General features: G+C 37.1%; 1 protein-coding gene across 3 annotated transcripts in view; it reads right to left on the minus strand.

The window, feature by feature from the left end:
• The window catches only part of ITGA4 (integrin subunit alpha 4), an 89,245-nt gene that overhangs the window by 41,713 nt on the left and 24,925 nt on the right, over positions 1–22,607 (minus strand). For 2 of the 3 annotated variants that reach the window (XM_049615411.1, XM_049615412.1), the window contains 8 exons: positions 21,751–21,813; positions 21,524–21,661; positions 17,599–17,710; positions 11,521–11,615; positions 10,128–10,218; positions 9,504–9,549; positions 8,980–9,134; positions 6,323–6,477 (listed from right to left, as the gene is read on the minus strand). In XM_049615411.1, the coding sequence (XP_049471368.1) occupies positions 6,323–6,477; positions 8,980–9,134; positions 9,504–9,549; positions 10,128–10,218; positions 11,521–11,615; positions 17,599–17,710; positions 21,524–21,661; positions 21,751–21,813 (855 nt within the window). Of the gene's footprint in view, positions 1–6,322; positions 6,478–8,979; positions 9,135–9,503; positions 9,550–10,127; positions 10,219–11,520; positions 11,616–17,598; positions 17,711–21,523; positions 21,662–21,750; positions 21,814–22,607 lie in introns of those variants that run through there. The other variant, XM_049615413.1, reaches the window with a different exon arrangement.

Genomic DNA, 22,607 nt, shown 5'->3' on the forward strand with positions numbered 1-22,607 from the left:
AAAAGGAGTAAAATACCTAGGAATACCCCATGCAGGTGAACGACCTGGCCTCTGAAAGTGATAAAACATTGATGAGAGAAATTGGAGAGGACACAAATGGAAAGATACTCCATGCTTATGGACTGAAAGAAACTGTATTGTCAAAATGTTCATAAATAAATCTGTTGCACTTTTGTACACCAATAATGAAGCAGCAGAAAGAGATATCAAGGAATCAATCCCATTTACAATTGCACCAAAAAGCATAAGATACCTAGGAATAAACCTAACCAAAGAGGTAAAAACCTGTACTCTGAAAACTATACAACGCTTATGAAAGAAACTGAAGACAACACAAAGAAATGGAAAAAAATCCATGATCATGGATTGAAAGAACAAATATTGTTAAAATGTCTATACTACCCCAAAGCAATCTACACATTCAGTGCAATCCCTATCAAAATAACACCAGGATTCTTCAGAGCTAAAACAAACAATTCTAAAATTTGATGAAACTAGAAAAGACTTCCAAATAGCCAAAGTAGTGTTGAAAAAGAAATACCAAAGCTGGAGGCATCACAATTCCAGACTTCACACTGTATTACAAAGCTTCATCATCAAGACAGTATGGTATTGGCACAAAAACAGACACAAAAATCAATGGAACAGAAGAGAGAACACAGAAGTGGACCCACAACTATATGGTCAGCTAATTGTCAACAGAGCAGGGAAGAATATCCAATGGGAAAAAGACAGTCTCTTCAGCAAATGGTCTTGGGAAAACTGGACAGCAACATGAAGAATGAACCTGGACCACTTTCTTACACCACACACAAAAATAAACTCAAAATGGATGAAAACCCTAAATGTGGGACAGGAAACCATCAAAATGCTAAAAGAACATGGTCAGCAACCCCTATGACCTTGGCTGCAGCAACTTCTTAGGAGACAAGTCTCTGGAAGAAAGGGAAACAAAAGCAAACATGAACTATTGGGACTTCATCAAGATAAAAAGCTTTTGCACAGCAAAGGAGACAATCAACAAAATTAAAAGGCAACTGATGGAATGGGAGAAGATAGTTGCCAATGACATATAGGATAAAGAGTCAGTATCCAAAATCTATAAATAACTTACCAACTCAACACCTAAAAAACAAATAATCCATTAAAAAATGGGCAGAAGACATGAATAGACAGTTTTCCAAAGAATACATCCAGAAGGCAAACAGACACATGAAAAGATGCTCAACATTACTCATCAGCAGGGAAATACAGACCAAATACCACGATGAGACGCCGCTTCACACCTGTCAGAATGGCTAACATTAACAACTCAGGCAACAACAGTTGGCAAGGATGCAGAGAAAGGGGAACCCTTTTGTGACATTGGTGGGAATACCAACTGGTGCAGCCACCCTGAAAAACAGTATGGAGGTTCCTCAAAAAGTTAACAATAGAACTACCTACAACCCAGCAATTGCACTATTAGGAATTTATCCAAAGGATACAAAAATGCTCATTTGAAGGGGCACATGCACCCCAATTTTTACAGCAGTGCTATCAACATTAGCCAAACTATGGAAAGAGACCAAATGTCCATCGACTAATGAATGGATAAAAAAGATGTGCACACACACACACCCAATGGAATATTAACTGGCCATCAGGAAGGAAGGAAGGAAGGAAGGAAGGAAGGAAGGAAGGAAGGAAGGAAGGAGGGAAGGAAGGAAGAAAGATTGCCTTTGCAGCAACATGAATGGAACTAGAGTGTGTTATGCTAAGCGAAGTGAAATAAGTCAGAGAAAGACAAGTATCAAATAATTTCACTCATGTGGAATTTTAGAAACAAAACAGATGAACATAGGGGAAGGGAAGGAAAAATAAAAGAAGATTAAAACAAGGAGTCAAACCATAAAAGACTCTTAAATACAGAGAACAAACTGAGGTTTGCTGGAGAGAAGGTGGGGGGGATAGGATAAATGGGTGATGAGCATTAAGGAGGGCACTTGTGATGAGCACTGGGTGTTATATGTATGTGATAAGTCACTAAATTTTACTCCTGAAACCAATAAAAAAAAATGTTCATACTACTCAGAGCAATCTAGATTCAATACAATCCCTATAAAAATGCCAAAAGCATTTTTCACAGAACTAGAATAAACCTAAAATTTGTATGGGACCACAATAGACCCCAAACAGCCAAAGTAATCTTGAGAAAGAACAAACTAGGAGGTATCACAATTCCAGATTTCAAGTTATATTACAAAGCTATAGTAATCAAAACAGTATGGTACTAGCATAAAAACAGACACAGATCAATGGAACAGAGTAGAGCACCCAGAAATAAACCCACAAGAATATACAATAGGGAAAAGACAGTCTCTTCAACAAATAGTACTGAGAAAACTGAACAGCCACATGCCAAAAAAATGAAACTGGACCACTTTCTCACATCATGCACAAAAATAAACTCAAAATGAATTAAACATTTAAATGAAAGACTTGAAACCATAAAACTAGAAGAAAATATGGGTAGTAATGTGTTTGAAACTAGCTGTAGCTACATTTTTCTAGACCTGTCTCCTGAGACAAGAGAAATAAAAGCAAAAATAAACTACTGGGACTACACCAAAATAAAAAGCTTTTGCACAGCAAAAGAAACAATTAACAAACAAAAAAAACCTACTGAGAGAAGCTATTTGCAAATGATATATCCAATAAGGGGTTAATATACAGACTACATAAGGAACTTAAGCAATTCAACACCAAAAATTTTAAAAATCTAATTAAATAACAGGCAGAGGAACTGGATAGACATTTTTCCCAAGAAGACATACAAATGGCCAACAGACACATGAAAAGATGTTCAACATCACTCATCCCCAGGGAAATACAAATCAAAACCACAATGAGATGTCACCTCAAGCCTGTCACAATGGTTAAAATCAAAAATACAAGAAAAACAAGAGTTGGTGAGGATGTGGAGAAAAAAGGAACCCTTGGGACTTCTGGTGGGAATGCAAACTAATGCAGCCTATTAGAAAACAGTATTGAGGTCCCTCAAAAAATTAAAAATAGAATTACTATATGATCCAGGTATCCCATTACTGGATATCTACCAAAAGACAATGAAAATACTAATTCAAAAAAAATATGCACCCATATGATTAGTGTAACCTTATTTACAATAGCCAAGACATAGAAGCAAGCCAAGTGTCCACTGATAGATGAATGCATAAAGATAAAGATGTGGCATGTGTGTACACACACACACACACACACACACACTAGAATATTAGCCATAAAAATGAATGCATTCTTGCCATTTGCAACAACACGGATGGACCTAGAGGGTAGGATGTTCAATAAAGGAAGTCAGAGGAAGACCAATACCATATGATTTCACTAATTTGTGGAATTTAAGAAACAAAAAAAAGAAAAAAACAGACTCTTAAGTATAGAGAACAGCGGGAGGGAGGTTGGGGACATGGGTGAACCAGATAAATGGGATTAAGTGTACCCTTATCCTGATGGGCACTGAGTAACATATGGAACCGTTGAATCACTTCATTGTACAGCTGCAACTAGTGAAACACTGCATGTTAACTACCCTGGAGAAAAAAATTTTAAAAACAGGACACTTGTGATCATCTCTAATGCACAGAATGATTGAATCATTATATAAAACATTTAAAACTAATCTAACACTGTGTAAATTATACTTAAAAAAATAAAATAAAATGCACCCTTCATTTTTTCTCCAGCACTCCACAGTTTCCTGTACTCTGCCCTTTTTAAATTTTTAAATGTTTATTTTTGAGAGAGAAAAAGAGAGAAAGAAAGAGAGAGAGAGACAGAGAGAGACAGACAGGTGGAGGGAGGGAAGGACGGAGGGGCAGAGAGAGAGGGAGACACAGAATTCGAAGCAGGATCCAGGCTCCGAGCTGTCAGGACAGAGCCTGATGTGGTACTTAAACCTACAAGCTGTGAGATTGTGACCTGAGCCGAAGTCGGACGCTTAACTGACCAAGCCACCCAGGCGCCCCTGCCCTTTTCTTTTTTGATCATGTTTATCTTGTAAAATAGTCTAAAATTTACATTTTTATCATGTTGTTTACCTCACTCCACTAGACTATAAACACGGTGAGGGCAGTAATGTCTTTATATTTCATTCATTGATATATACAAGTGTCTCAAACAGAATGTTGGTACTCAAATACCTACTCAATTTAATTAAGTGGAGCTTATCTGGTATGACCAATGCCAAGGACCATAGGAGGAAAGTGTGCCCAACTGGCAGACAGAGAGTCTTGTGAGAAGTGGAGGCTGTGGGCCAGGCCACATAATTAACAAGTGTACCTCACTTCATTTTAAGTGATGTTGAAGTAGAATATGACCATTAATATTCCTGATACTGGACAAGTTTTATGGAACAAAGGGACAGACAATCCAAGCGTCCTGACCACTGCTCTTCTTTTTTTACTATCATTAAGAAGGCAGAATAATATCAGTTTCTGGTGTGCCTGGGTCACTCAATCAGTTAATTGTCTGACTCTTGATTTCAGGTCAAGTCATGATTCTAGGGTCATGAAATCGAGCTCCACAACAGGCTCTGTGTTGACGGTGTGGAGCCTGCTTGGAATTCTCTCTCTCCCTCTCTTTGTGCCCCTCTCCAACTCTCTCTCTCTCTCTCTCTCTCTCTCACCCTCTCAAAATAAATATACATCTTCTAAAAATTAAAAAAAAAAAAAAAAGAGTATCAGGTTCTTTTGGACTCTAGAAGCACTGTACTATCAGCATTGTGAAATACCTCCAGTTACCAGGCTGGTGGGAATGGACAATGCACTCATTATCTTCCCATATCTTCCTGAATAACAACTAGACCTGTTTTAATTTTAATAATGGTTTCTATCACTTTTTAAAAAGTCCCTACTGTGTACCAATCCCAGAGGTAAATGCTTTTGTTTGACATTGACAATATGGCTGAAAGTCAATCACTGTTAACCTGCTACCATCAACACCAGGGTAACATTACAAATGTGCGTCAAGAAACCTCTGCTAAATTGTCATTTCTACTACAAATGTATCCCAACGAAAATACACAATTTTTGATGAACTCTTACTCGTTGGAACAATGCCAAGAAACACAGGAATAACTAAGTAAGTCAGATCAGTTTCCTGTCATACAAATTCAACACAATGTTTCTTTGCGAATGTCTAATGTCAGCCCTTTTACTGCCTTGAAAATGGTCTCAATGATAGGTGAGTCAATTTTGGAGACTAAGTACAATCTCAACTATATAGTATTAAAAAAATCCCTCTTTCATCCCTAACATATAAATGATGGTTACATTAGTATCATTCTATGTTTTTGGTTCTCAACCATCTCATAGCTTTATTCTAGTACAATAAAAAGTGTTAAGGGAAATGAGGAAATAGCATAGGGATTATTGCTCTTAGCATTTAATAGTGTTAGAACCTTGATGCTTGTTTGCATTTGCTTGGAATAAGTATCCAAGGGAAAATTAAGTTCTAAGTGGAGGCTACTATTTGCAATCCCAGAAGGGGCTCCTGGGAATAGTTTGGCTTCTTTGTGGCCGTAGATTTTCTGATGAAGTACACCATTCCCTAATGAAAACGACCTGGCACTGCTCCATAGGATAAAATTTGACCAACGCAAGGAACGTGATGATCAGTTTGGGAATGAGTATTTTAATAAAAGAAACATGAAACTGGCTGTGCTTTGGCAGGACATACCCCCAAATATCTTGAGAGTCATTGTCCTGGCCCACAGATGATCCCTACCACGCTGCAACTGTGCGAGTTCCCACTGACATCACTAACAATGCTGGCATGGGGACAAAGACCTGATCCAAACGCAGTCACGATGGCTTCTGCTTCATTAGAGTCACACGAAAAACAAACCAACTTCCCTGCCCCCACCCTACCCTTCCCTACCACACCGCTGTAAAGTAAAACCTACCTGGAAACAGATCTCAGGCTCAGCAGAGCTACTCAATATGTACATTTCTAGGGAAGCATATAAAACAGGGATAGGAAAATAGCAATTGTAGAAAGGAAAAAGCAAATCTTTAAAAAGAATGACACAGTAAAAATGTGATAAATGTGAAATAAAGAAGATGCAAAATGCGGACTCTGCATTAGCCACATCACAGGATTGCCGAACATCTTAACTCTGTAACAATAGGCCAGCTAGTTCAGGAGGGGATCACATCTGCTTTTCAACCACATTTTATAAAAAGATACCAATGCAGTAAGATTTTCACTGTAGTGGTAATACTGAAGTTTACACATTCATTAATAAAAAACTAGTCTACATTACCCGCATAAATGCTTGATGTGTTCTGCAGTTAGCTACTTTGCTTGACACTTTTATGCTGCTTGTAATCACATCAGATGTTCCATTAGAAGAAAAGTAAAATCTTGATGGAGATTCTATCTTCCGGTTCACATCCAGACTCATGTTATAGAACAAAACTGCAAAAATGTAGAGAGAATTGCAGTTAATGCAAATAAGTACCTAAAAGCATTTATTATTTTTGAAATGAAAATAGTCAAAATGATATCCAGTATTTTCTTATTTCAGTGGCTTTTCAAAACTAACCTGAAATCTGGAAGACGACACATATTGAAAACACAAGTTGAAAAAATTGTTATATCAATCAACTTTTCTCTAGGTTTCTAGTTTTAACTGTTACCATCTTCAGGTATTTACTTAATCTTCCTATATATGTTTCAAAACTACAATACTAAAATTGTAACTACTCATAAAAGTTCTAAGTTTCATATTTCTTTGGAATCCTTTTGTTCTTAGAATGTCCAACTAAAGAGCCACAGACAGAATACTGCACTCACGTATCACGTATCACTAATTTTATACACGGTGGGGTTCACTGTTGTTTCTGACTTGAGAGGTTATTAATTTTTATTATTTTTCAAAATGAAAAGTGAACAAATTGTTCAAAAGTCAAACCTATATAAACAGTTCACCCAAAGACATCTCCTTTTCCAGCCCTAGACCCTGATTAGTCTTCTCCATGTTTTTATTGGTTTCCGGTTTGACCTTCCAGTGTTGGTTTGTGCCAAATATAGACATCTTCTGAATAAATATTCTGGAAGTTTAGTAATATTTACTTCAAATACCACATAGTAGATAATCATCTGCTGAAGAATATCCTCAATAATCAAAAATATAAGGAAAATTAATAAGCATCCAAAAAAATTCCAAGACAGATATTACAAAGAAAGAGGGATTTTTTTTTAATCTAAAAGAATTCTTTGCAAAACAAGCTACATTAACAGTCTGCTGAGATATCGCTCATTATATAGGAGCAATAAATTCATAAGTGATATTTTAAAGAATTTATATAATTACTGAAGTTTTCATTTACATCTTGGGAGTAACTTATTCTTTCGGAGCGATTTTATCTACTTTTTTCAAGGAAACATAAGGATAAAACCTGTATTACTCCTACAAGTTTCAAATAAATCTTTTAACCTGACTTTTATTTATAAAATAAACAATGAAGTCCCAATCAATTGGCTTCAAAATTACAATAGCGGAGATTCAGTGCCTCAGAGATGAAAGAGTAATTGAAATAGCCATCCACAATTCATCACCAGGAGTTCAGGCAAAAAGTAAAGGAAAAAAGGGTGAATAAAAATCCATTCACAGTAAGTGGCAAAACATCGGTTTTTATGAAAAATGCTTACCATGTGAATTATTTCTCCCAAGGACTCATTCTATGCAACTCTAAAGCTTGCTTTTGTAACAGCGCTGTGATTATTTACGAGTGTCATACATTTGTTTTCAAACATTTTTAAAAATATCTGGTCACAATGGAATCGGTAGTACAACAAAACGGATTTTACATAAAGGGAGATAGTCGTATCAATTCAACGTCTGTCTTTCAGCTAATCCATCAATTTGTCTGTGTTACTGGGGTCATGCCCTGAAAATGCCACTTCTTGTAACCAGGTTAGTTTTGCCCACTTTCCTACTACTGTATGCCTAGCCAGGACTTTTGCAGTGCACTACGAAAAGTGAGTCTGTTCTAAAGTAGATACACTAAGCTCATTCTATACCTCTCATTACAGGCTGATTCAGAAGGAGATTTCTATTACATATCCATAGTTTGATTCAGTGTATTTGCTGCCCTTTGTGATGTTTAGATGATGAGAGTCTGCAGGGCCATGAATACAATCAACTCTGGGTAGGTCCTGGGTGGCTCATGAAGTTTATCTAATTTTAATGTCCAGATAATAAACCCAAGTATGCCACTCTCCTACCATTGGCTAGTTTCATTAGTAGTTATTCTAATACTAGCTTAAGTGTAACATAATTAGGAACATAACCTGCTAGAAAAAATTTAATGTGCATAAAGTCACATATATGTGATTTGAGATTAACCACAATTTTGCATGAGCCCTATCAATACTCTCTTCTCCAGAGCGGGCAACTGAGAGCTACCTATATAAAGGGAATGGACATGGCTCTCAGAAGCTGACAGTCAGGAAATCCTCAAGAGATGTGTGTTACTTATGAAAATTGAAATCAACGTCTACGTTTGAGATAAGCTTCTTCATGCACTCAAAACACAAAATATAAAGAGAACAATCTCCCTCTCAGGACTTCCAATTTAAGCCAGCTCCAGCTGTGAAAGGAGCCCAGTTAAACAAAGAAGAAGCTGTGGTAATGTTCTTTCTATTCTAAAGATATTTCATATATTAAGCTCAGTTTAGCTCACCCCAATACAGCAAGGTGATACTCCTGATTTACTTCTTGTCATAATTTTCAGAAAACTATATACAGCCTCTTACTGTTGCCCACTCATTGGTTAGAGTAACTTGAGAATCCAAAAGATGAGGCAGAAAGGAGTATTCACCTCTAAGGTGAAACAATGTCAGGGCTCAGAAGACGACCATGAGATTAATGAGTGAAGTACACACTCAGGGTAAATTCTGTAAGGCCATCCTTACCAATATAACCTGGAACCTCTTTGCCCTTGTATGAGAAACAGAGTGTTAGATCCATGCACACAGAAGGCAATCCATTTTCAACACAGTCAAAATTTGTTCTATTTACTGACTCAGGATGTTTTAAAGAAGCTTCAACAATCACTACGGGTCTTGTCCTAAGAAGGAAATAAAATTAGCAATATTACTTTTCCTTTAGAAAAAATTGGATTTGTTTTTTCAGTTTCCATTGACCAAGTAACTTCATGAAACTGCCTTATTAGTAGTAAGTGCATATATACTCAATTACATTTCTGTGAATGAATCAAGAGAAATTTTCATTTGAGTTTCTAAAAATACTGGCTTTGCCTGAGGATTTAATTATAATAGCCACGTAAGATGGAAATACAATCCTAAAGTTCAATAAAATTTCATAATACCAAGAAAAAGCATTATGAGGTCACCACCACTGCCAATTTTAAAAACTGCCTCCCATCATTTACAATTAAGCCCAATTGTCATTAAGCAGTGAAATGCATCAACCTTACCTCAGCAACACAGCAGAATCAGACCGAAAAGCACCAACTGCCACATCTGGAGGATGAAAAACAACAGATTAATGAACATCATTAGTCAAAGAGAATTGCTTTCCAGCCACAAATACCTATGTATCACCTTATGACTGTATCAAAACACTATTTACAGAAAATTAATTACAAAAGATATACTTACATCTTAGGATTCATTCCACATTTATCTGAGTCTATTCATCTGTAATAACATTCATCCCTTTACAATGTAAACAAATTTTATGATAAAAACTTATAAAGTTTACTAAAAAATTCAATGTTTAGACTACACATAGTCACCCAGGAATCTCCTCTCAAGGTACAAAAAAGTGTCTTTTTTTCCAGCACCTCATGTTTGATTTTCATGGGTGCCTTTCATTTTTTCAAGAACAAGGAATAAAATGTCAAGTAACTAACACGGTACAACTGACTAATTATTTGATCATTTCTGACCCATCCTTGCATTCAAAAAAGCTTTAAAAAGGAAAGAAACAAATTACCAGTAAATTAGGACTTTTCCATACCAGTTCTATGTACTTTGTAATAAGGCAACACCCCAATAGAGCTCATTTCAATTTATGAAATAGTCAATTTAATACTCACCTACATATCCATTATTATCTGCATCAATTTGTCCAGATATAGACTGTCCAAACATACTTAATGATTGGCTGATTTGAAGTCCTTCAATTCTCTGAAAAATCGGTAAGTAGGAAGCAGTTTTTTAACACTCAAATATCTCAAAGAGTATCTCAAAGCAGCAACGATCTAGTTAAATCATGAGCCTTACAACACCTAGGCACATTTAGTAACAAAATGCATTTAAGTCAAATACTTGCATCTAAAAGAAATGAAAATTGCCAGCTTGAGCTGGGCAGATAACATCTATTTTTTGCCAAGAAAAAAATCACTTTCTGACTAGAAAAAGCCACAAAGAGAAAATTATACAGAAGGGATCTTAAACAGTCCTGACTCTCTCTCCCCAGTCTTCTTTCAGGCTTTGTATTTATTTCCCTACTACTCAGGCTTATGATGAAAGCCACCCCATTTGGCCAGATTGCTTCCTAGCGTGTGACAACTGACATCAGACACGTGTTTCCTATTCCATATGTCTAATTTCACATCCAGATAGATTTATTCGTGTCTGGCCACTATTCATACTAAGAAAGTCAATAGTTTTTACTAGACAAGTACAGAGGTTTCATGTTCAATATGGAGAGCCATTTACCTATTTTGCTCAATCAAGAATAACAGTATTAGCTAATATTTCCACAAAAAGATCTTTGGAAAAACTTTTCTTCTCTGCATACGTATGGAGTGTTTCCTATACACTGAAATATCCCGATTTATCGAAAGACAAAAGTCAAGTCTGAGTTAGACCAGGGAACTTTATTAAAAGCTCCCATCTTGCGGCTGCTTCCCGAAAGAATCAGAGTATCATGTGTTTGCTCTCCCTGTGCGACCTCCCTGAAACATGGGGCTTTAGGCACACTGCAAGACACAGTTAATCAAATCCACATGGGCTTATCTGAAAGAGTACGGATACTATCTCAGAACATAAATTTGATGGAATGCAGAGGAAATATTTTTTTTTTCAGTTTATTTTGAGAGCAAGAGAGAGAGCACGCATGCATGTGTGTGAGGGAGGCAGGGGCAGAGAGAGAGGTAGGAAGAGAATCCCAAGAAATCACGACCTGAACCGAAATCAAGAGGTGGAGGCACCCAAGAGCCCCCAGAGGAAATCCTTACTAGATTAAATACAAACTAGAATGGATGTGAACCAGAACTCCTAATTATGGAGAAAACATGTGACTCCAAAGAGTTATTAATGACCTTCAAAATGAGACCAACTACTGTTATTACAAGAAAAAGGGTGAAATAGAATACATTAAGTACTTGAAAGAGGAAATTAAGAAAAATAAATCTACGTTAACCCTGGAAGTTTCAGGAACCGTTTATCATCAATGCTTCTCTTGAAAGCAGAATAGTACCCTACCTGTGAGAACGTTGGTGAGACCCCATCTGCTCGGCCGTTGTAAATATAAATAGCACCTCTCAAGCCATCTTCCTGTGGAGCTCCAATTGCAACATCTGTTCAAGGATTTAAATGGCAGAAAAAAATGAATTCTTAATAGAAAGAATGCAACTCTGAAGACTTTCATGCTACTTAGTTCATATCACATATGAAAGTTCCTTATCAAGAAATGAATACTCACTACACAGAAAACAAACACCACAAAATGCATCCGTCATCATAACAATGTGCAGAATGGTATAAAACAGTCTGTGCTTGGAAGACGAAGAGCAAATGGCTCTGAAAGACACTCTAGTAATGGTTAAGGGCCCAGCCTCTAGAGCCAAACCACCAAAGCATGACCCCCAGCAGGGGCCTCTTCTTAACCTCTCTGTGTCTCAGTTCCTTCACAGATAGCCTGGGATCATGAGAGAACTCACCCTCAGCATAGGACATAACTCATGTACAGTGCTTAGAGCAGACCTGAGCACATAATAAATTATCATCTGTGAATATTATAACCATAAGAGTCCTTGTTTTGAGCTCTGGGTTTTACTTTATTTGCAAAATGACCTCTAAATTCCTGTTCTAATGAAAGTAATTAAGGTATTTGTTAAGAACATCTGTATCCACCCACCCAAGTATAAACATGCAAACTGGATTTCGGAAACTGAATTTGTTCTGTAAAGTAATGACTACATCATCTTTATGACTTTATGGAGATTCGTATCAGGTTATGATGCCAAGAGAAAAAATAAAAGAGTTCATCAACTGACATAAGCAAAAGAAAACAAACTAGGAATGACATGATTGCTTAAGGGCCATAAATATACAACACATAGGAGAAAAATAATTTTCTACAGCTGCAAGAGCATTTCATTAGTTTTACATTTATTTGGGTTTAGTCATAGGTTCATTTACATGCAATGTTTTCTTATTACTTTCATAGAAACCCAAAATACAGAAAGTTTGCTTTCATGATAGTCAATACTTCTATCAGATCTGAAACCTTTTTAACAGCTACGGTGGTAATTGCTGACTGCTAGTTCAATGAGAATAAATACCTCTTTGATATGATTCTATGCCAAATGCTGTACAATTTCTAATAGCATCTAAAAGTAAATAATAGACATAATTTATATATATATTGTTTAAACATAATAAGGTCGCGCTCTTTTGACTTGTGCCAGTTATTTTAAATCCTCATGTGCAATAACACCCATTTGTTGATTTATTCAGTGGAAAACTATTGAGCACCTACTGTATTCTGGGCATTTGACAGAAACCAGCCATACAGGAGAGGGCCATGAAAAGGGAGTGCGGTCTAGCACGGAAGAAGAGAACGTAAAACCAGAATACAAGCACCACATATGAGAAGGTGGTAGAAATGAGGAAAGGCTTCACATAGAAGAGGACACCCAAGCCAAGATTAAAGTAGTGACAGGTCATAGCCAGGTGAGAAAAAAAAAAAAAAGGGGTAAAGGCAGTTTAGACAGAGACAATAGCCTGCATCATGACAGTGGACTAAGGGGCAGCATGGGACACAGGAACAATGGCAATGAGTTTGAAATAGCTGGAGCCATACCTGTGCAAACTAAATACTCACAGGTACATAAGGGGAAGGAGTGGGAAGGAAGAGAGAGAAGAAGAGAGGAAGAGGGAGGTAAGGGAAGGAGTGGGGGGAAAGCATTCTGTGGCCACTGAAGGCAAGACCTGTCATGGATCTCAGTAGTCAGGGTTGGTTTATACTTCAACTACTATGGCTACATCATTAGTAAACTAGAGTCCTGGATCTTCATTCTCGATGATACGTAAAGCTAACGAGCCTGGGGCTATGAAGCTGTTGACACACAGAAATTCTCGCGATAAGTCACTAGCACTAGTGATGTAAGGCACAAGTCTTGACACAATACAGATGTGCCCTTTCAAATGAAATATAAAAAAGCCCAAATCAATGTCATTTCAAGCAGAAGACTTGTGGACTATATTCAGTTTTTTCCTTTCTTATATATAGATCCAAATTCTTATTTCCTATGATTACATTTGGATCTGTTACAGAACATACTAAATGTTAGCAAACATTACAGGAATAAGGAAAATACGTATTATTAATAATGTTTTTTTCATGCCTATCCAAGTCAGTTTGGGACACAACATATAGAGCAAAACACTGACAATTTTTAGAACATTTTATTTCATTGTTAGTGCAAACTGTAACAATTACTAGCATAATCAAAATAATTTTAACATCAGCTAACAATGGAAATAAACACAATTTTATTATAATGCAGGCACTGTAAGTAGGGGCTTTTCTCATGTAACTTTTAAACGTTATCAAATAAGTACTTTTTGATTCCAACTTGGATGAGGAAACTGAGGCACAGAGTGTAACTTGCTAAAGGGCACAGAGCTAAGATATGAAGAAGCTGGGATATAAGCACTGCGGTCTGGCTCCCAGAGCCTGTGTTCACCCATCAACCATGCTCTACGGAATCATGAACACTACAGACTATCTCCAGTGTTTTCCTCTCCTGCAAACTCCTGCAGTCAAAAGAACTGCTCAATTAATGATATGATAATATATCAACATTTCAGGGGCACATAAATACACAGCTTATACTTCATTATGGCTCTGCTTAAAAAATATTCAAACATACAGTCTAGAAGTCAATGCTCAAGGTGAAAAAACTTAAGCCAAAATATAAGTGGTTTTTCCGTATCAATTTTATGGATGAAATCCAAAATGCTGTCAGTTGTGTCCATCATGTAGGTTTATTCATGTACCTATTCCCTAACTTCCTCACACTCTTGATGAGATTTTTATGCTGGACTCTTGCCAAATTGGTTATCTCCTTAGAAAATGGCCTGCATTGCTTTTCTAAGTACACAGGAAATTCAGCCTGATTTTTCCTATTGAATTAAAAAAAGAAAAAGGACAGGATATAATGAATGCAAAAATAACTTGCCTCCTCTACAAAGCACCACGAAAGTGTGAATAGTAAGGACTTTAAGTCTGTTTGCATCTATGACTGGACGTGGAAGGAAAAAGAACAGGTGAGATTTTCATCCCCTTTCTACAGAATCCCACACACTGCCATGAACAAAAAGTAACTTCACCCATCTACTCCAGAATAATTAAATAAGATAGAAGATGCGGTAAAGAATAGGGAAACAAAGAAATACAAGACAAGGTTCCTTACTTTCTCACCTAGGCAGATATGGTAGAGAAGAATTAAAAACCTCAGTGAAGAAGTACAACATGCTGAGCCCACTTGCAAATCAGCACAGTCTTGTTAAGATCGAAAACGTGCAAAGTGCTTACTCATTGGCAAAAATAAAAGGCTACCTTGGCCATAAAAAAGAAATTAATCCTGCCATTTGTGGTAACATGTATGAACTCAGGGCATTTTACTCAGTGAAATAAGTCAGAGAAAGACTAACACGGTAGGATCTCACTTTTACATGTGGAATCTAAAAAAAAATCAGACTCACAGAAACAGATCAGATTGGTGGTTGCCAGAGTTGAGGGGTAGGGGGAATTGGGTGAAAAGGTCAAAGTACAAACTTCTAGTTCTAAGATACAGTTCTGGAGATGCAAGGTACAGTGTAATGACTAGAGTGAACGATATTGTATCATCTATTTCAAAGTTGCTAAGAGAGTAGATCTTAAGTTATCACAAGGAAAAAAAATTAACTGTGAGGGAATAGATGTTAACTAGACGCAAGGTGGTAATCATTCTGTACTACATCCATATATTAGGTCATTCTGTTGTATACCTTCAACTTACACGATGTATTTCAGTCACATCTCAATAAAACTAAAAAAAAAAAAATTAGAACTGATAAAGTAGAAAAAGATAAACAAGCATGCACTGAAGTGAATCAGCATTAATAGAGTCACTAAATGTAAATATGAGGTAAATTATAAATGAAATTGTAATAGCACAAAAATATACTGAACTATGAGAAATAATCATTTGAATAGAATCCTAAATCATATGATCATATGTGTTTGAATAGAACACATAAAACCATTACCTTTAGGAGTCAAGAGCCGAAGACTTTAGGACACAAAGTGCTGTCTGAAACCTAGGTTCTCACATGCAGTCTGGAAGACCGCCTCGTACCCCCAAGGTCTCCCCTAGTTCCTCTTCCTAAGTCTCATGGACAGAACACTTTCTGTCCTTCACACGCCACTGGAAAACTGCCTGGGATTCTCCTCGCTACAGGAGTAATGTCCATGACCTTTTCACCACTATATCTGATTTTAAGAATTCAGGTTTGTCATTGACATTTTGATGCCACCAAAAAAAAAAAAAAAAAAAAAAAAAAAAAAAAAAAATCACTTCTCATGTGCACTCACCCATGTTTTATTTTAGTACATTCAAAACAGCAAATGGTTTTCCTCAAATGTGTCAATTAAAACAAGATGTATAAGGAATCATAACAAAGTAAGTATCTTACTGAATGATTTTCTTTTTCAAGGAAAGAACTGCATTATCTCATAATATCTATGAAATGTCAAGGTGCATAAACATGGCTTTATCCATAGATATTTATTAGGTAAATTCCCTAAATTTCACCACTTAAGGTTTTTTTAATGTCTTAATTTTATATTCCATTTGATTTTAAAATTATAGAAAAGGGTGTCACTATTTCTTTTATTTACATTTATTATGGCATATACTCTCCACCTGGCATGGTACATCTGACACAAAGTAAGTGCTCAATAAACATCAGAATTGCTGACTCTTGTGAAATACAGCATAATAAAACCTTATAGAAGTTTTAATGTAAAGCTTACATGTAACCATAACCTTAAAAATATATACTTAATTTCCTTTATTTTTAATAAGATAGTAAAACTCTAGAAATGGTAATATTTGTATACCAAATTATACTCTTACATTTAATAGAGTCCATATATTCAATATGTGATATCTATTCAATGTATATTCAAAGTATTCAAAATATATAGTCAGTAACCCACTAACTTTCTTCTTGAAGACCAACACATTTTATTTTTTTAATGTTTATTTATTATTGACAGAGAGAAAGAGACAGAGCATGAGTGGGAGAGGGTCAGAGAGGGAGGGAGACACAGAATCTGAAGCAGGCTCCAGGCTCTGAGCTGTCAGCACAGGGCCCAACGCAGGGCTCGAACTCACAGACTGCAAGATCATGACCTGAGCCAAAGTCGGACGCTCAACCAACTGAGCCACCCAGGCGCCCCAAAGACCAACACATTTTAAACAATTAGAGTGAAGCCTTTTGGCGTAAGAGGTATTAAAAATAAGCGAGAACTTATAGTACTCCCTCATCTATTTCCTGTATCCAACTCAGTTTCAACTTATTACCATATACCAATTGCTAATGATTACATTAAGATAGACAATTCTGAGCCCTGAAAATATCAAATACTTATTTGCTGAACTCTACAAATTGCACACCCTCCTTTCAAACCCATTCATCATCCTATGCACAATTTTACCAGACTTGGTTACCATTCCGTATTAGACTGACAAAAGTAAATTTTAAGAGGAAAGGCTGGTAGACACAGGTATTTCAACAGCAGGGCTGATATCCAGGCAATAGGCACAGTTATGACAGAACTATCTAGTGCATTAGGGAGTGGCTTCCATATAAGTTGGTCAATAGCCAATATTACTGGGTCTGCCAGCTGTCCCTCACTATTGCTAAGCGTGCTCTCCTGCCATTTACCAAATCGTCCCACAACGTAGCACCTGAACAAGGGATGCCTGGCACAACGGGGTCTTCTAGAACCCTGCTCCAGCTCTGCAGCCAGCCTCTGTTGGGTCTTATCAGTGTCTTTACTGTACATAGAGTTAAATAGCCTGGTCTAATGAGTCTGCAATCAATTAAGAATAATTAACCAGTGAGGAGAAGTCAGGTATAACACCAAAAAGAAAATGAGCTTAGCATAACATTTTGGCTCCATTTTCTATAGAAAGGCAAACAACTTAAAACTCCAATCATATTATCTTCCATGTTCCATTTTAAAAGCAGAAGTCAAGTACCAAATTAGATACTTTTCATTACCTTCAAAGCCATCATTATCAAGGTCTCCAAGATTAACAATAGATTCCCCAAATCTTGCAGCATATTTGTCACTTCCAAGGAGCTCTGTTTCCATTTCGTTCATTACTGCTCCCTAGACAGAAAAGGGGGGAAAAGATGTCATTATAACCCTCTCTGACAACTTTACACATGATTTACTGTTGTAATTGGATATGGATTTTTTCTAATGCTTCAAACAAGTTGGACAAACTACAGACTGAGCTTTAGTACACACATCTCCGTTCCATTCAATAAATATTTATCAAGTATGTCAACACATATAATAGTATGATTAGAGCTCAGAGGACATAAAAATTGTCGAACTCATGATCCCTGGCTTTGAAAATCCAATAAATCATTTTGATAATTCAATTTAGCAAATATTTATTGAATTCCTACTAAAGGCAATGCACTGTGCAAAGAGGAAAGAGGCGAAGGAGGACCAAGCAGTGTGTGTAGGAGACAGTCTCCCCTTCCTGAAGAAGCCCAGTTACATGGAAGGCTTAGCACGAACATGGAAATGACTGAGAAGCACAGACTGCTTTGTATTATCAAGAACAGCATATCTAACTGTAAAAGCAAGGAGAGATTTCATAAGAGATGGTATTCAAGGTGGCTACTGAAGGATGGGCATAATTTTAATATGCAGAGAATACAACCAGCAAAACAAATTTCCAAAGAATTTGGCTGTTATGAATGGTATGTAGAATGAAGGAGACAAAAACAAAACAAAACAAACAAAAAAAAAAACTGAAGTGTCATGGTGTGGAATTTTGAATACTGAGGGAAATTTACTTCCATTTAGGGAACAGGAAGCCACTGAAGGCTTCTGAGTTCAGGAGTTGGCACAACGGAAGCTAGCCTTGAGCCTTATCCTAGCGGCAATGAAACATGGATTGGTCAACTGCTACCTCTTAAGTTGAAAGATGAGTTATTACAAGGAGACATTCAGGGGCACCTGGGTGGCTCAGTCGGCTAAGCCTCTGACTTGAGGTCAGCTCAGGTCATGATCTCACAGTTCGTGAGTGTGAGCCCCTCATCAGGCTCTGTGATGACAGCTCAGGGCCTGGAGCCTGCTTCGGATTCTGTGTTTCTCTTTCTCTCTCTCTCTCTCTCTGCCCCTCCTCTGCTTGTGCTCTCTCAAAAATAAATTAAAAGAAAAAAAAAAAAACCAACAAGGAGACGTTCAATAATGTTACAATAATGAGCCACTGCAGTAACAACTGTCAGACCTCTTTCTAAACTCTGTCACTCCTTTGTACTAAGAAAAAAAAAAATCCATGCACTCATCATAGATCCTTTCCTCTTCTTAGTCTCTTCATCATCCCCTAATCACACAGGTTGTTTCCTTTTGATTATGAAACACCCTTCCACTTTTATTTTCCAACCAAACAACTCCTAAACTTAAATTCTTTACTCTCATGTTTGTGTCTTTTTTACACTTGAGGTCTTAGAGGTCAGAACTAAGATTATTCTCAGCTATTTCCATAGGTTTTGTTACATTTCAGATATTTGCTCAGTGTTTTTTTTTTAATGAATCATCTCTGCAGACAAAAATCACCGGCACCGAAAACAGAAATTATTTTATCAGGGAATAAGGGATGAAAAAGCTGGACTCCAAGGGAAATCCTAATTTAAAGAGAAGGGAGAATGGGCTCCAGAGAGGACGAGAAGGTATAGACCTAAAACAATAGAAAGGCACTAAAGTTCCACGAAGAAGGTTTCAAGAAGTAGTGATCACTCTTCAAGTATTCTCCAGTCAGAAAATGGTGACCTCTGGTGACCTCTAAGAATTATTTTCGTAGAAGCAGGTGGAAGCAAGATTCATTCAAGTATCATTCTTCTTTCAGTTCATTCAGAAACAATTACTGAGCACCTATTTCTTCAGTCCTCTTTCAAACCCTAAAAACACAGCAGTAGAAAAACACTTCCAGGAGAAGATCAGACAGTACCAAGCCAAACTAATATATTGCCAGGCAGTGGTTAGTGCCATTTTAGAGAGGTAACAAATAGGAAGTAAGAAGGGAACAAAGAAAGAATAATCTAGGTCAGAAGGGTTAAAAACTGCAATCAGTTATGAAATTACCCCATGTTCAACAGTGGTGCCTCCAGGTAGGAATGAGGGAAGAACAACAGGGTAGCCTAACAGGTACAGCTCCTTCCTTGCCCTTTAAATCAAAGGAACACACTTTTATTTGTTTTTCCCATTAGGATTGCTTAAGACTTCAATGAGGAAAAAAAGATCACATACTGCCTTATTGTAGGTGTATAGGATTACTTTTCAAGCTGTTTTCAAAAAGTTTAGTTTATAAAGAAAAGTATGCACGATGAGAATGCAGCTAGTATAAGATGACCATTTATGAGTAGGGAAATGTGAAATATCTGTGCAAAAAAACCTAATGCTTGATATCACTGTTAAGGAGATATGCATGATCACTTTGTCGATGATATGCCTTGACTATTAAATTTAAGTGGAAACACAGTCTAGGGAATCCCAATTAACAACTTTGCTGCTCTGTATTCGGAACTTTGAAAATCTTTTAACTGTATAAGACTATTCACTCTCAAATCAAAGTGTTTAGGCTAGTGCTTAATATAGGACCTTATCAAATGCTCTAAAACCATTGATTAAGACTACAAATACTTTCTTGAAACAGATTTTACTTTGTTGAATCCTGACCAAAATTGCTGTGCCTTAAGAAATTAGTCACTTTTCTCACAATTCCATTCTTTCTCTTAAATCAAAGGAACAGACCAAGAAGACTCCATCAAGGCCCTATCAATTCTTTGTTTTTATTTAATGCCAAGAAGACAGACTGGCAAGATAAGGTCAACAGAACTCTTTAAATTGAATTGTGAAGTGGTTAGTTTCTACTCCACAACATCTCCCATAATTTATAACTCAACCAGAAGCAGTAATTACTTGTACACCTACTGTATCTACTTTGGAATGAACTATGCCCATTTTTTAAAATGAGTGTTTATTTTTAAGAGAGAGACAGGGAAAGAAGGACAGAGCATAAGTGGGGGAGGGGCAGAGAGAGAGAGGGAGACACAGAATCCAAAGCAGGTTCTGGGATCTGAGCTGTCAGCACAGAGCCCAATGTGAGGCTCAAACCCACCAACTGTGAGATCATGACCTGAGCCCAAGTTGGATGTTTAACTGACTGAACTACCCAGGTGCCCTTTATATTCTTCAATTTTTTTTTTAATGTTTATTTCTGAGACAGACAGACACAGAGTGTGAGCAGGGAAGGGGCAGAGAGAGAGGGAGACACAGAATCTGAAGCAGGCTCCAGGCTCTGAGTGGTCAGCACAGAGCCCAACATGGGGCTTGAACCCACCAACTGTGAGATCATGACCTCAGCCGAAGCCAGACACTTAACCGACTGAGCCCCCCGGGTGCCTCCCTTATATTCTTATATCAAGAATATCATCTACATAAATTGTTTAAATTAACATTTTATCCAAACACATCTTGTTTCCTATTCTTTTCAAATAAATTAAAAACATTTTCTACTTTATCTTCTACTTCTGATAATATTTGTAAGCAAAGACATTCACTACAGAACCAATGATAAATCTACATTTTGAGGGATAGATAAAAATCATTCTTTCAAATGAGATTTGCATTATAATAAAACTAAAAGAAACTTTACTTGAAATTCAAGAGGTCAGTAGAAAAACACCAGAACAACTAATCTCCTACTTCTGGAATGTCAAAATGGGACAGCTTCCCACCCACCAGAATGTTCCATTTCATTTTTAGAGCATTAGTACAATAGCAGAGTTTCTACTTTCATCGGTAAAATAAGCCTAAGAATCTATAGCCTCAGAAGCCTGAACTAACTTCAGTTTGTATCATAATACCATAGACGGCCTGCAGCTGGTGAGTGATTGGACTTACTGAGCCAGAGTTGATATACACAAACACTCTGCCTTCCTCCCTGATGATGCTCTGCATGGGAGCTCCCACGAGGAGGTCTGAGAAGCCGTCTGCGTTGAGGTCCACGGCACAGACAGAAGCTCCAAAATAGGAACCAAGCTGCCCAAAACAAACCAGATCCCGTCACTGAGAAAAGCAGCAGGGTGATTCACAAAAGCCCTCGGTGATACCAAAGGTGGAGACATTACCTTTTTACCTTTCATTTCATGTAAGATGTTTAGTTCTCTGGCCTCGATGCTGAATATGTATGCCTGCAATTAGGAACAGAGTTAGAAAAACTGAGACTGCTATCAAGTTAAAAAAAAAAAAAATCCTCAGGTGATCAAAACATCAACGTTCACAACTTGTAACTGCCCAAGGAGTTAAAAAAAAAACAAAAATCCTTTTGGGTGTAATTCAAAAGCTTTAGGGAACCACATTCACATTAATATGCCTTCCCTGAACTATCTTCTCAGGGACTATGGTCTTGATCCCTTAGAGCACAAAGTGCCGTTTGCCTCACTTTCCAAAGTAAGGCTCAGAAAAGTTTAGTGATGTCCACACTACAATGGAACAAAAACCCAGAACCAGAAAGAACATCTGATTCTTTCTGGTCTTACACAAAACATACAGCTCGCTCAATATCCCTTCACCTAGAAACGTGGTAACCAGTAAATATATTCCCTAGACATCTTGAGATCTTTTTTTTTTCCAAAAACAATTTACTCACAAGAAAGAAAAGCCTCTGGGGCGCCCAGGTGGCTCAGTCGGTTAAGCGTCAACTTTGGCTCAAATCATGATCTCACTGTTCATGAGTTTGAGCCCTGCATCAGGCTGCATCGGGCACTGTGCTGACAACTCAGAGTCTGGAGCCTACTTTGGATTCTGTGTCTCCCTCTCTCTTCCCCTCCCCCGCTCACACTCTGTCTCTCTCAAAAATGAATAAATGTTAAAAAATTTTTTTTTAAAGAAAGAAAAGCCTCAATTTGACTTTCAGAATTTTCCTTTAAGCTTTTCTGTTAAATTTAATCTAAAAGCCATACAACTTTCACCATGAAAGGCAGTG

Source organism: Panthera uncia (assembly GCF_023721935.1).
Source record: "Panthera uncia isolate 11264 chromosome C1 unlocalized genomic scaffold, Puncia_PCG_1.0 HiC_scaffold_3, whole genome shotgun sequence".
Lineage (NCBI taxonomy): Eukaryota > Metazoa > Chordata > Mammalia > Carnivora > Felidae > Panthera > Panthera uncia.